The 15,015-nt window shown below is 29.5% G+C and overlaps 1 protein-coding gene across 5 annotated transcripts in view; it reads left to right on the top strand.

Moving 5' to 3' along the window:
• Positions 1-14,598, top strand: part of LOC116779656 (sodium/hydrogen exchanger 9B2) — a 28,431-nt gene extending 13,833 nt beyond the window's left edge. For 4 of the 5 annotated variants that reach the window (XM_032674047.2, XM_032674050.2, XM_032674048.2 and 1 more), the window contains exons 2-13: positions 2,145-2,347; positions 9,476-9,567; positions 10,045-10,144; positions 10,347-10,495; positions 10,582-10,813; positions 10,892-11,061; positions 11,132-11,346; positions 11,424-11,595; positions 12,097-12,251; positions 12,368-12,532; positions 12,620-12,824; positions 13,551-14,598. In XM_032674047.2, the coding sequence (XP_032529938.1) occupies positions 2,145-2,347; positions 9,476-9,567; positions 10,045-10,144; positions 10,347-10,495; positions 10,582-10,813; positions 10,892-11,061; positions 11,132-11,346; positions 11,424-11,595; positions 12,097-12,251; positions 12,368-12,532; positions 12,620-12,824; positions 13,551-13,741 (2,049 nt within the window). In that variant the 3' untranslated portion in view covers positions 13,742-14,598. Of the gene's footprint in view, positions 1-2,144; positions 2,348-6,627; positions 6,988-9,475; positions 9,568-10,044; positions 10,145-10,346; positions 10,496-10,581; positions 10,814-10,891; positions 11,062-11,131; positions 11,347-11,423; positions 11,596-12,096; positions 12,252-12,367; positions 12,533-12,619; positions 12,825-13,550 lie in introns of those variants that run through there. The other variant, XM_032674051.2, reaches the window with a different exon arrangement.
• Positions 14,599-15,015: the final 417 nt, after the last annotated feature.

The following is a 15,015-nucleotide window of genomic DNA, read 5'->3' as shown; positions in this document are numbered from 1 at the left end:
AGTTTTTTGGAAAAATATTTAAGGTACAGACATTTCATTTTTACTGTTTTATTATATGTATAGATAAGACAGAATCGAATTATTTTGCTTAACATTTATTAAGTAATACTTTTTTCTATATTAGGTACTGTTGTTTCTACTACTAATTTCATCAGCTGCCTAATTTTCTTTATATACTCCTATATCATGTAATTGATTGTACTTTAATTTAAATTTAGTTAAAACAGTCATTCTTTTAATTTTGAAAATATGACTAATCGTTATATAAATGAAGTTACTTAAGGTCTTGAAGGTCTCAAAATACTTATGTATTCTATGTAGTTCAATTTTTATAGTTTTTTCGTAAAACAGCTATTGTGTGTGAAGTAAAATTATATTTTTAACTCTTTTTATATCAAAGAAAGAAATCATTTATGACAATAATCTTAGTAAAAAAAAACGCGATTACAAACGTCTTTCGTATGATAAAAATACCTTATAATGCAAAACTCGTCTCGTCTGTAATATATTTTTACTATAACAGCTAATTCAATGAAATTAAAAACATCAGATAATCTTAAACATACAAGAACCTCTAAATGTGAAGGCGTTTTTAGATCGGATCCATATCGTGCCAAAAAAGGTATGCAAATTAATTTTCTTAATCAACGCCTCTCAATTTTGTTGCCTTAACTTTGGAAATGCAATAAAATTTAATGTCACCAGGGCTACTTCCACAAAACTAGTTTTAGATTAAATTAAAGACTATAATATATATATATATATATATATATATATATATATATATATATATATATATATATATTATTGGGATTAAAAATTCTTTTCTTATAATTTCTCAACTGTCTTATTTGTCGTCTTTTAACAAGAAGGTCTTTAGTTATGTATTTTTTTTTTCAATGTTGTAACAATTTTTTATTTTATTTTTATAAACTATGAAGGTATAATCAGATGTTAAATACTTATTATCCTCCTACTTTATTGAAATTTTTTCTCCTTCTTTTAATATTAATAGTGTACAATTATATAATATATGTTTTGCTTCATACGAAATAGAAAAGCATTTTTTATTATTATTTTTTCGTCGGGTTTATTGTGGAAATCAAAACAATAATTTAAAATATTAAATGTAATTAAAACGCTCCTATTGAAAACTTGTGAAAATAAAGTTATACAAATAAATATGGAATATTAGGAATTAATGAGGACAATAAAATTCACTTTTTAATGAAGACCTTGTTTTTTCCCGATTATTTTCGATAGCAAAAGGAAATGTAATTTACTCGTTTTAATGGCGACTTAAAATTTTGTGTTTGCACGATGGATCTCCTTATTAAATATATTCATAAGAATCAATAAATTATTATTTTATTTTTTAAAATATTTTTATTTTTAATTATGATAAAAAAAAATTATTCAAAAGATTTTATATTTTGGAAGTCTAATACAAAGAAAAATTTTCTTTCAAACAACATAAACTGACATTTTTAAGACTAACATGGTTTAAAAAATGTTAAACAGACACTTCAATTATTTTTTATTTATATATTATGTAACGATAATCATAAATATGATTATAACTCCTGATGTAAAATTATATTTATGTTAGCTGTTTCGTATTGCCATTTTAATTGATAAGGCACTTCCTAAAATAATAATTTATAAAGCAAATGAAAGTTTAAAAAGCCAACACATTCATTTTTCTTCAATTAATATAAACTATTTTTGGAAATTATACAGAATGCTGCTTTTTGTTTTGTTGTTCGAATACACAGATATATTAAAGAAATGGACCAAGTAATTATAACGGTTTTCTGTGATCCTAATAGTATAGTAATTTTTGATTTTGTCAAACAGCAAGAATATAAACTAGAAAAAAGTAAAAGAAAAAAAAGTATATTCATTTACTAACATAAATATGCAAATTAATAGCTATGGTATTGTTTTTATTTAACTTCCAATAAATTTTATCTCGTTATATTATTTTCGGTTTATAGAAACTCCTTAATAATGATTTCGGGTTTCAATTATTTTTTGGATCTGGTTTTTTTATTAATTAAATATGGCGTAATAAAATAAAATGGTTTCAATATAAAACTTTTTTTTTTTTAATTTATATAAATTTAAGATTTTTTTTTTTTCAGGTCCGCAAAACAAGCCTTCGAATGACTGCAATAAAAGAATACCCATTCGATCTCAGTGATCTGAATAACCAGACAGAATCACGGCCCACAGCTGGAAACGTGACTAACACCTTGCCCGTCTCAACCACCCCTGACGGTAAACGAAAAGTATCCATCATGGCCAACGAAGGCAGCAAAGATAGAGAAAACCTACCATCAGAAAGGTAAATATTGTCTTTCTTAAAAACTTTTAAATTACAAGATATTAAACTCTATGAATGTGATAAAAATATAAAAATAGTAGCTATTAGTGAGATAATCTAACAATAACAAGTCTTACCGTAGCTTTAATCTTTAGATATTCTGGTATAAAGAAACATTCAAATCACATCATTTCTGCCCCGCATTTAGGACTTATATTACTTAATAACGAACGGTTCAATATATTAAGATAATTTTATAACTAACTTTATTCAAAGTAATATTAATATTAACTATACATAGTGAATAATTAATATTTGTTAATGTCTCATTTTACAACCCACGGTATGTTTCCTACATAACTTTCGTAGAAGACCTCACTTATAAAAGTCACTTCATCACGTGACGGCAAATTGTAGAAGGTACTTAGATATATCCATTATAATAAGAACCCCAAGTGCAGTAAAGTTTTTACATCTCAATATGAACAACGAAAGATCATTCGCATTGGACGTGCCCAATGCGATCGTACATACAAAGCGCTATGACTCACCAAACAAGGCTGTCGAAATAAAGGAACACTTAAATCACGTGCTCGGCAAAATTGTTTTATGAATTGGCTTACCTTATTGAGAAAGCTACTTTAAAATTTAAAATTTATTTTTGTCGTTACATACTTATTTTCCAATTCGAATTACACTACAATTCATATTGAACAAAATGTATACTATTAATATAACAAGTAATACCTTTTTTTAAAGAAAAAGTAATTAATTAAATACTTTAATAACATAAAAACACAAACACTTTACATTTGGCTTCTATGGGTTGTTGAGGTTATTATTAATAGTATTTTATTATTAATTATAAACATATGTTGAAAACTATATAAGCAATAATAGTGAAATTAAAATTCTTGTGGACTGTACTAACCAACTGTACTTCAAACTATAAACTTGATATGAGTTGATTAATCAGTTACAGCCACTTAGAAACCTTAATATGTTCTAAATTCTTTTTATACATTCCTGTTTCTTACTTTGGACTCATCTCCAAACTTTCTATAGGTCCAAGTTTGCAAGCGTATGGTCTATAATAAAGTTTTCATACCAAATAGTAATAATCGTAGTCCTTGTCAATGTGATTGCCTGTGTAGTCAGAACACATTTACAGCACTCATCAAAGTAACCGATGACGTTAGTCTTAACATGAACAATAAAAAAGTATTTATTATTACCGTACTTGATAATAGAACGCTTTGAATGTTGTTTTAGACCTTTTGTTAGCAGTTCCCGATACTATTAATTTTATCTTGATATACTATACTTGATCGTCCAGTGATTTGGTAGCAATTGATTTAATCATCAGCTAATAACCATTTTTTTTATCTTTTCTATTTTCATTAAGACTGTAACTTAATTTCTCTCTTCATACTATTGGAGTTCTAGTAATGACCTCCAAATGTAACTTACATTGAGCTATTGAACAATGACTCCTTTAAAATTTTATTTATTGCTGATCATTTTTTTGTTTTTGATATTGTTTTTGGGAGGCATTAAATAAAAAGTGAAATTCTACTTTAGTTTTCTGGCTTCTATTCAGCTGGATAAAGTACACTTTGAGCTTATGACAGTAAAAACATCCAGGATGGTTATCAAGATCTCCTTTTTTTAGACCTGCTAGCTTCGAAGGGAACTGAAAAGTGTTGGATACTGTATTACGTACATTAGCCTAGTTCACTCTTTACTTCTGCAACTACCAGATAAACCGATTCATCCTGAATTGTCATTACAGTAAAGTTGCTATAAAACGCGAATACCTTCAAACATTTTTAACAAATTTATCTCTGGGTATCATAAATTTAACAATGTATATAATTTCAAGCTAAAAATTAAATAGTGCACAATGTATTAACAAATAAACGAATATTATAGCTTCTTTAATCTCCAGTCACCTATACCGTTTTCATTGAATCTCCTTATAAAAGATACAAATAGATTAATTACTTAAATAAATATAAATTTGTTACCTGTTCTTTAATTACATAATGCAAATCACCACCCGGGGTATATGTGATTTTTTTGTTGTTGCTTAGTACTATTAATGTTGTCAACCTCAGACAAAGTTCCTAAATTAATAAAGTGATATAGAAAATGCAGTAACATAAAATTTTGTGTGTACTCAGAAATTTAAAAATATTTATTTTCTTTCCTGTTAGTCGAATATTAAACTATTATGTTGTAAAACAAAATAACATATTTTATATATAAAACCGACAAGAATAAAAAATTTATAAAATAGCATTCGTTTAGTCTAACTTAGGAAATAAAATAATAATTACATAAATCATTGGAACTAAACTGCACTCTTGTAAAAAAAAACAAACCGGCTGCAAGGTGCCGCAGCCTTAAGGTAGGTAGTTGTTATTGATAAATGATGTATTAGCATTCTCTATCTATACTTTTAAATCTGGCCATTTAACGGCCGGAAATTCATCTTAGTATGGAGAAAATGGGGACAGATTTCAACCACTATGTGCGATCCTAGGATACCGGCTAAATTTAAGGGGTGGATATACTCTTACCCTTTATTAGGATATGGACTTTAGTGTTGGTCTAATTAAGAATATTGATACATTTGTAGAGTAACAAGGTGGACAGAATAAGGAATGACTATAAAATGTAACCGATAGTTTGAAAAGAAATACGCATGTGTGTAAGAAAGTGTGGATGTTGGTGGATGGGCAGGTAGAGGAGGGTCAAAGAAAAAGAAATCGGAGTATATTAGATAGCAAATCAGAGAAAGAGGTCCGAGTATTAAGATGACAAGTGGCAGAGATGTATGGAAGTCAAAGACGTATTGCGCTGACTTGGTACAAGGGAAAGAGAAAGATGATCTAGACTTCTAAAATATTACTGTCAAATACGTAAATATTAAAATCAATAAATTTCCAATGCATATAATTAATACAAAATAAGTATTTTCTGACAACTTTATTCTTGTAGTTGTGTTATCGAGAATATTGTCATAAGAGCTTACACATTTTATTATTCCTTTTACGTAATTACGGTTCGAAGATTTAGATGTAACTTGAAACATAACCCCAAGGCTAGGCCTCAACAAAAGAACGACTAAAACCTGAATCATGTGATCACATGATTAATTAAAAGTAGTGTGTCGATCGAAACTTGTTAGTTAATCTCATTTTATGTTATAGTTGTTTTATTTAAAAGCTAATACATTGACGACACTTACGTTTCGTCTTTTCAATATACCTACTTTATTATTGTAATAAAATAATTGAGGAATATTTAAAATCTTGATATAATTACTAATATTACTAACAGTAGAATTACACTGTGATCTTTGCTTTTTTCTTGGAAGAATTCCAAATTCTTAATGAGTGGTTATTACAATTATTTCAACTGTTATTTGTATTGAATGCAAATTTTAAAATATTTTAAACATAAATTTGGCCTCATTGATAAAAATATAACATTTTAGTATACATCTTAAGTTACATTTCTATTTAAATTTAAACAAAATTCATTTTATATAAATTGTTCAATTAAATTTAAAAGCAATTGAAGCTGGTTTCATTTATAAATTACACTAAGCTGTATTAACCTAGAACTCATAGAGAAGGAATAATAGAGACAAGCATTTCAAAGAAAGAGCGATTCCAATAAGTTAAAATGAGAAAAATCCTTACAAGATTTTAATACAATATTTCCTTTTTTTCCTTAAAAGTTATTTTATTTTCAGTTGTTATCGTTCAATAAACTAGATAACTTTATATATTTAATACTTTAAGGTACATTACAATATTAAATTATTTATTGTTACAATACCACGGTTTTTTAACCGTACATTTCCTTTATTTATTTTGTATTAGACATGGCTTAACGTCGAACATGGCAAGTTAGTACCTACTTAATATTTATGCTGTCGCCTGCGCATACTAATACCTAAAAGACATAAGAGATTCAGCAGTTACATGGAAATATATTATATGTATTAATTTATGAAAAATATTTACGGGCGTTAAAAATTAGTTTCATAGAAGTAATGTTAAATAACAGTTATTAACAAATCAATTGTTCTGTCTAAAAACACGTGTGTAAACTGATAAGCGGAGGGCGCGGGTTGTGCGGGGTGACACCCGAGACATGTTTGTAATATTTAAAACTGAATTTTAAACAGTCAGCTCCAACGCGACTGCTGAACGCATTCAGTTGTTAGCCGCGACCTCATCTCTACACCGGCTTTTGCGACTGCCATGGCTTCCCTTACTGTGTTTTCCTATATGTGAGACGTGGTGGTTTAGACAATTTTTACACGGCCAATGACCGATCAGCCGGCCGGCGAAACTGGACTCATTGAGGTAGTCACGTGTCCGGGGTGAGACGCGGCGGGCGGCTCGACTCGCAGCCGAACCTTCTCTTATAAGATGCACACTCGCCGCGCCATAAGTGTGGAGCGTGCTCACTCGAACGGCATGCCCTCGCGCAGACACGCACATACACGCTAGTATTGTACTTCTAGTTAATAAGAGTCCCCGGATGCCATGTAGAATGTCTCACAGCAGCCTCAGTTGTCACTACGACAGCTACCTCCAATCAGATTCATCTCTTGAAACCGACGCATTAACAAACAAACATTGGTGAGTACCTTCCCCTAAATAAATAATGTAATTTAATAACTGTTACAATTGTTGACATTTAATATGTCCACGTATCAATTTATTTTTAAGATTTTGATCATGTTAAAATTAATATAACAACTCCATCACATAATAGTAAATACGGTTTTGTTTACTTTATAATTTTCAGTAAGGAATAATAAAAATGCATACGTTTCAAATTTTATAAAGACAGAGCACGGCAATATTTTTTTAATGAAAACATCAGTTACGATTGATCCGATTAATTATTTGCTAAAATATCCACTCATGAAGTATAAATAAAGCACACATTTCAGCTCGTGACATTTAAAATCCACCTTAAGACACCACACCTGTTATAAAAACTAAGAACTCCTGTACTGTAATCCACATAAGATAAGCGAACCCCCGCTATGACATCACTTTAACGGCATGGCACCGAAATACAAACCATTGCCGTAACTACTCAACCATTCATAACTTTCACTATCAAACATTATCAACATTGACCCACTATAATTACCTACCCGAGTTTTTAACCATAACTTTTCGTTATGATTTACCTTGTATTAAACACGGATCAATTACGTTTGCAGTATAACATTGACCGCGTGAAATAATAATTCCTAAAGAGACTAACATTGCAAGATTAACCGTAAAGTTTTATTTCAAAAGAGTAGAAATCGTTACCGTTTCATATCTCTATGATTTTTAAATTTAATTAAAAAAAATATATATCATAAGGACTACAATAAATATCTTCATTATAAAGATGGGTAAATAATAATCATTCAGAAGCAAACTAATATGAAAATTGGGATAACTTGTAGAAGTAGGTGCGATCATGCACCTGTTCAACGATCACACAATAACTGTAGAACTTATTTCATTGAAATATTGTATGGAAGGAAACTTTATAATATAAAACAGAAACAAAACGTTTAGTCCTGTATTTTACATATCAACAATATTTATTTTATATTCATATTCTATTATTTTCTATTTATTAAATATTAATATTACTTTTTCGTCCAACCACTCATTTAAAATAAGATTAAGTTGAAAGTGTAAGGAACATGTCTTAAGAAATATTTCTCGTAAAATTTAAGTTATATATCTTTAGTTCCTAACCGATTTTAATATACCCCAACTGACAGTTTGGATGCTAGAAAATGAATTAATGACTCTGAGATTAATATTTTTAAAATGTCTTGTGGATTGTTTTTCAAAAAGCACTAATTAACACAAAATATAGATGATTTAAATATATATTAAAAAACTATTTTTTGAATTTATGATTGTTTATTATAATTTTAATATGTACTGTGATTATTTTATAATTTTAAAGCCTATTAGTTTATAAAAAATACACATTACCTACAAGTATTCAACCTAATTTTAATACAGTTAATATTTATTATAACCAATATGATTTTAAGGGTCGATAATTTATAATTATTAATTGAAATTAATTTAATTTCCCATCACCATAAAACCTCGCCTCAATCGAATAGAGAAAATCAAAAATTAAGGAATACTCATATATTTTTTCACCGTTATTTTAAAATTAACACGATTTCGACGTTGAAAACTGCCCTCACTCAACTCAATTCACTTCAATGAATATTTCGCTTATGTAGGGAACATGAGGTTATAATTTTATTAATAGAAATATGCTTTATCAACAGTATAATAAAATCACCTAAAGCGATATTTTTTATTATGATAATGTTTTACTTTATAGTATTAAATTCGTAGTATTATTTATTTACTTAATTCACATTAATAGTTTCAAGAAGGTTATATATCATGGGTAGGATCGACCTTTTCAAACCTTCGCAGTCACATGCTCGCTTTTATGGCCGCGAAGTGTGACCTTATGTACTTACATACCATGCAGTATCACCATGCACTTGCATGGTCTGTCAACTTTAAACTAAATACAAATTATTCACCTACCCTTGAAAATACAATTACGTCATCTTATCGAGAAAAATGTGTCATTGCAGAAATAATTTACTATTACTAATAATGTTAAATTTGCACGCACGCGTCCAGTGGAAAAGTAAGTAATGTAAACAATTATGTTTTATAGTTGTTTTTGTATAAATTAAAAAGAACAAAACACATTAATTGTGTTATTTTAAGCTTGTGCATGTTCTATTCTAGTAAGATTTTATATGAATCTAGAACTTATTCGCTATAGGTACCTAAAATAAGGTATACGGTACGATAAAGTACGGCAATGAGTACTTTTTACATAAAGTATGATTTAAAAATAGTTTTCTGCCGTACAACTGTTTTATTTTCAATATAAATATATCTTAATCCTGTTATGTCTCTGAAACTAGAGCAAAAACAAGTTTTAAACATGGTCACGGCTCGATTGTGTTTGAATTATCTTATTAAATAGCCAGTTAGAAAATTGTTTATAACTCGTTGCGAGGCTTATAATTTTCAAAAATAAAGAAAACAATTTTATTTCCAGGAATGGCCGCGTATCAGCTCAAGCAGAAGGGCCATCGCGCCGCAAAAGTAATCTTCATAACGCCATGGCAGCTGAAATGGACACATCATGGGGTAAAAAATAAATTAAACACATCTCTAAGATACAGAAAAATTGGATAGAAATTGAAAATTTATCTGCTTTTAATTAAATTTCAGATCGACACTTTACTCAAGGTTATTTAATAGTAGAAATAGTTAAATCTGTTTAATATTTTATATCTGACAGACATAAAAAGAGTGAGCTCACTATGTGATACTTCATTAATATTTTGTAATATGTAGATGTATACATAATAACTGATTTAATAATAGCAATTAAGTAAAATAACTAAATGCAGTGTTCGACCTATTGTTATAAAAATATGTTTCATACAATGAATTGATATAAGTAGATTTTAATATCACAAAAAAATAAACGAGTACTGAAACACTCAGTCTTCACTCGTGAGAAAGACAGCTGTGACAAAACATTTGTTATTTCACATGCTTGACAACATTGATCAATGGAATTGAACTATTAACGGACGTTCTTTACATTTTCGTTTTCAGAACGACCAACACACATTGAGGGCAGATATAAGAAGTACTCAACTACGTCATCCGTTTATTCGAAAAAGGCTCTATCCCATCAAAGCGAGCATATTGAAAGGTAAAGGTATAGGACATTATTATAATTACGTGACCTTATATAATCGTATTTAAAAATTTAGTATTCATACATCGACGTGGGTATTACTGCACACGCCTTAATTAGTTATGGTGCAATTGGACACAGCACTTTCATATTTACAAAGAATGGGAGTTATAAATATAGAACCAAAAACATTACTGATATGTGTTTATATATTTAGATCTTGGTGGTACGCCTGTTGTCAGAAGTGTCACACAGAGGACACCGGAATTCCTTCCTGGGAACCTCCACATTGGCAAAAAATATGCCCCTACCCATTATGCCCATCGTACAGACATTTTGCTCAAAATCTATCGATTCTTTTAATCGGTGAGTATTACGACAAATTAAAAAGAAAATTTGAAACTTAAGAACTCCAAACGTTACATTTTAATGTAAAATGAAATTATTTTCAGGAATAATGGTATGGGTAATCGTATGGATAATATTAGGTGACACAGCCGCGCCTGGTGGGCAGTTATTTATGCTCGCTGTACTTACCATCGCTGCACACTTTGGCGGCTGGTTGATGGTAAAAGTTACCACACTGCCAGCACTTATAGGAATGCTCATAGTGGGAATAATATTAAAAAATATCGGTTTTGTCAACTTTGATTCAGATTATCAACACGTTACTTCTTATATAAGGTATCATTAATTACAAATTAATATTTATACTCTTTTTCAAATCTTCTTTATATCATATTTTTTCTTTTTTGTTTTCAGGAAAATCGCGTTGACAATCATTTTAACTAGAGCTGGTCTTGATTTAGACCCCGTTGCTATGAAAAAATTCTTCATTACTGTTATAAAGTTGGCTTTGGTTCCGTGGATTTTTGAATGCGTACTTTGCGTTGTCATGTGTCACTTTCTTCTTGGACTACCGTGGGATTGGGGTAAATCATAAAAATTTAATAAAAAATAATATACAGAATAATATTTTTTTAATCCTATATTTTATTGCAGCTTTTCTATTAGGATCCATATTTGCTGCTGTGTCTCCAGCAGTAATCGTTCCATGCTTATTCCGTCTTCGTGAAAAAGGTTACGGAGTGTCTAAAGGAATTCCGACTTTGGTGTTAGCTGTTTCCGGTATAGATGATGCAGCCAGTGTGGCAGTATTCGGCATTATAACATCAACTATGTTTTCAAATGCTTCTCTTACAACAAGTCTTATTCAAGTGCGTATTTAAAACCAACCCGGTATTCATACTTTAACAAATATTCAATATTAAGTATAATTACTATTTATTTTTAGGGTCCGCTAAGTGTTGTCGCCGGAATCGCATTTGGTGTGTTATGTGGCTACTTGGTAAAATACATTCCAGAAAGAAATGATGCATTTTTAGTTCCCCTCCGAGTACTCCTACTACTTGTTGGTGGTCTGGTAAGCGTTCTTGGCTCTGAAGAAATTGGTTGGGGAGGCAGTGGTAAGTAGTTGATAAATATTTAATAATAATTAATCTAATAATACCTTATATAACAAAATTAATACACTCTAAGAGAAGACGTTTACTTCTCATTGCATTATATAATAAATCCGTAATTTCTAAAGGTTTAAAAATAGGTCACGTTTTTATTTATATGTATTATGTTTTTTCTATAACATACTTATCAAAGTAATCTTATCGGTGGTAGGTTCTTTTTAAAAATGTATCATTCTACGCAGTAGTCGTTAAAATTGTTTGGAGTTGATAGTCTCAAGTACGATTAGTGATTGTTTGCACATTACGCTACACGGCTTTCCCTCGAACAATACAATGTTATTAAGTATAGAAGGAGATATGCAATAAAACAGCGTCAAAACAAAGCATCTTATATTTCCCGTCGCTTTTCTCTTTAGCTAATACATTTTATAAAATATAGGAAAATAACATTTCAAAACTGCCTAATAATTATTATGGATAATATAACACAATAAAAATTTTCAGGGCCATTGGCTGTAATAGCTTTTAGTTTCGTCGCATGTAAGCAGTGGGTGGATCAAGGTTGGGAACTCGAAGACAATCCTGTGGCGACGGCCTTTGAAATCTTTTGGATGTTCTTTGAGCCCATGCTCTTCTCTGTTACGGGTGCACAAATAGTCGTAAGTAAAATAAGTTTTATAGAAAAGGATATCGAAACATTTTAATTTATTACTATTTTCCAACTAAACTTCAAATACAAACAAACAGTTAAAATTATATTTGATTTCATCACTAGATTGCTGACTTACAACCTCAGTTAGTGTTAGTAGTCGCTGGGATTGTCATCACTTGTGTAGTATTACGTGCTGCCTTAACCAGCGTCACTGCAGTACGAAGCAACCTTAATATGAAAGAAAAAATCTTCGTCGGTCTAGCGTGGATGGCTAAAGCTACAGTTCAGGTAAATAATTTACTTTGAAAGTTATTCCCCATTGTCTGCTTTTGTATAATGATGAAAGACATTTGAAATAAATGATAATATTTACAGGCTGCTTTAGCGCCGGTTGCACTTGACGAAGTACGTAAAATGACTGGTAGTGAGGAACATATAGAGCAGTTAGTAAAATATGCTGAAATCGTAATCAACGTCTGCATCATGTCAATTGTCATAACAGCACCTCTAGGAGCGATTGTAATAACAATCACCGGTCCTAGATTACTCTCTAAGACAACGAAGCCGCCTGTATTAGAAGGTACGTTTAATTTAATCCTTGTTTTAAAAATAAACTGAAAATCATTATAAGCTCTCATTCAATTCTTCTTTTTTTTGGTAGGTTAGCTCAAATTTGTTTTTCCACCTTATCGTCTAATTATAAATTCAAACTTATTGCATAATTATATACAGCCCTTTAATAACGTCTGGTTACGACTTGAAGTTATGACTGAATTAAAGATATATAAAGATCCTAAGTGTAATTAAATTTAATCTATATATGACTGTCTCTAATTCCTACACAGCAAAACCTCAGAATTAATTGATTAAGATTTTTTTGTAAGCGAAAAGATATACTCACATTTTTGTTGTACTTTCCACAAAGATAACTAAGCTGCTGTAGGCAAAATATTTCATAGAATCACTTCTTCACTTTCGATATAGATACTTCAAAACATATATATATATACACTTATGCTAAAAAATAATCCAAAAATATTTAAAATTATTTGCAATTCTAGCTAATACCCACACATTGTCCTCATGTTAGATTGACAATATTTTTGCCTTAAAACATGTTTATTCATATATACAATAATTTTACGAGTATATTTATAAAAATTTATAAATCTACTTGATGGATAAATTTGAAATATTTATTAATATTATTAATTTGATTAAAATAATCTACTTTAAACAAAGTTATTCTATAAAAAACGGTAAATAAATTATTTTATTGACTTTATTTTTATTCTTTCTTTTCTAGGCTGGAGACGTTCACACAGGCCATCGATTCGCGATATATCTATCATAGATGAGGAAGAGGTAGCTGAAAGGGATGCAGAGGCGGATGCCGATGCACCCAATTCACCCCCAGTGTCACCCGTACCAACGATATCTCCGAACGCATATAGCACACCAAACCCTATCACTGTACAGCCAAATCATCGAACATAGATTGTTTTAAAACCTAACAGTGCATTACTTTTTAAAAGTAATGGTGTCCAATTTTCATAATTTTTATTTCATGACGCTAATTTATTCATATACGAACTTAGTAGTCACATTTTTTTTATATTATATAAGAGTGTTGTGAAACATTGTATGATGAATCTATATTCGTAATATATATTTTTCAGAAATTATTAAGAGCTTTTCGAAGGTTATAAGTTTCGCATAAAATGATGTAAATAATGGCGTTCGTATTAGTTTGTAACATTAAATTATACAACTTCAAGGAAAGTAAACTTATTTATATAAAATATATAGATATAGATGAGGTAGTGTTACCACATATTGTATTATTTGAATTCAATTAATAATGTGGAAAATGTAATTGTATAATTAATTTTATTCTGTAGATATAAGAAAAAAAACAGTATTGTGATTATATACTATTTATGATTAAGTTGTTATGTATTTCTGTAAGGTACAAAATAAGTAGTAAATAAAAAAAATACTTCGAATAGTTATAAATTATATATTACAGAGTGCAAGTTATTTGTTACAAGAGTAATATTGAAATAACTTGACCTATAATATATTTGTATATGTTCATATTATAATATATTTTTAATAAAAGACAAAATCGTTGAAATAATGTAACTATATTTTTATATTTATTTCGATTATATTGAAGTCATACTTATTCCGAATAAAGCACTCGACATTGTTGTACTTACCTTATTGTTTTTGAATGGGACTACTTAATGTAAGATGTTTGAGAACCTGTAAGATGAACGATTAATTTGATATAGGAGTGGTGTTAAACAGCAGTAAATGTATTATATTAGAAATAAAATATCACGCAACAATTTTTCTCATTGTTTATTAAATCCCAACTCATTAATACAATAACAAAATAGATTTTGTCTGCTCACATGGAATGTTACGTGAGTATATGATGTTGATAGTTTCATTAATTCTTCCGAAAAAGCCGACTGTCCATCATTGTAATGAGATCCAAGACTTTCGCGAGTTTTATTCATTTAAATGAAACTAATATTTTTCGGATGAACTACGCGTGCTTTATTTTTGTTAAAAAATACAACAACAACCGTGATCACGGGCAGACGAGATGTGATCACGTTTGCTGAAAAGTAACCGAAGCGTCGGGAGTATTTAGTTTAAAAAAAACAATAAAGCACGCGTAGTACATCCTAAAAATATTAGTTTCATGTAAATGTCCATCATTGTGTTTTTTCTCAATGGGTATCTTAACCTGTCAAGCC

The sequence above is a fragment of the Danaus plexippus genome, chromosome 2 (genome assembly GCF_018135715.1).
Source record: "Danaus plexippus chromosome 2, MEX_DaPlex, whole genome shotgun sequence".
Lineage (NCBI taxonomy): Eukaryota > Metazoa > Arthropoda > Insecta > Lepidoptera > Nymphalidae > Danaus > Danaus plexippus.
The sequence above is the reverse complement of the archived record's forward strand: the minus strand, read 5'-3'. Positions and strand labels throughout refer to the sequence as shown.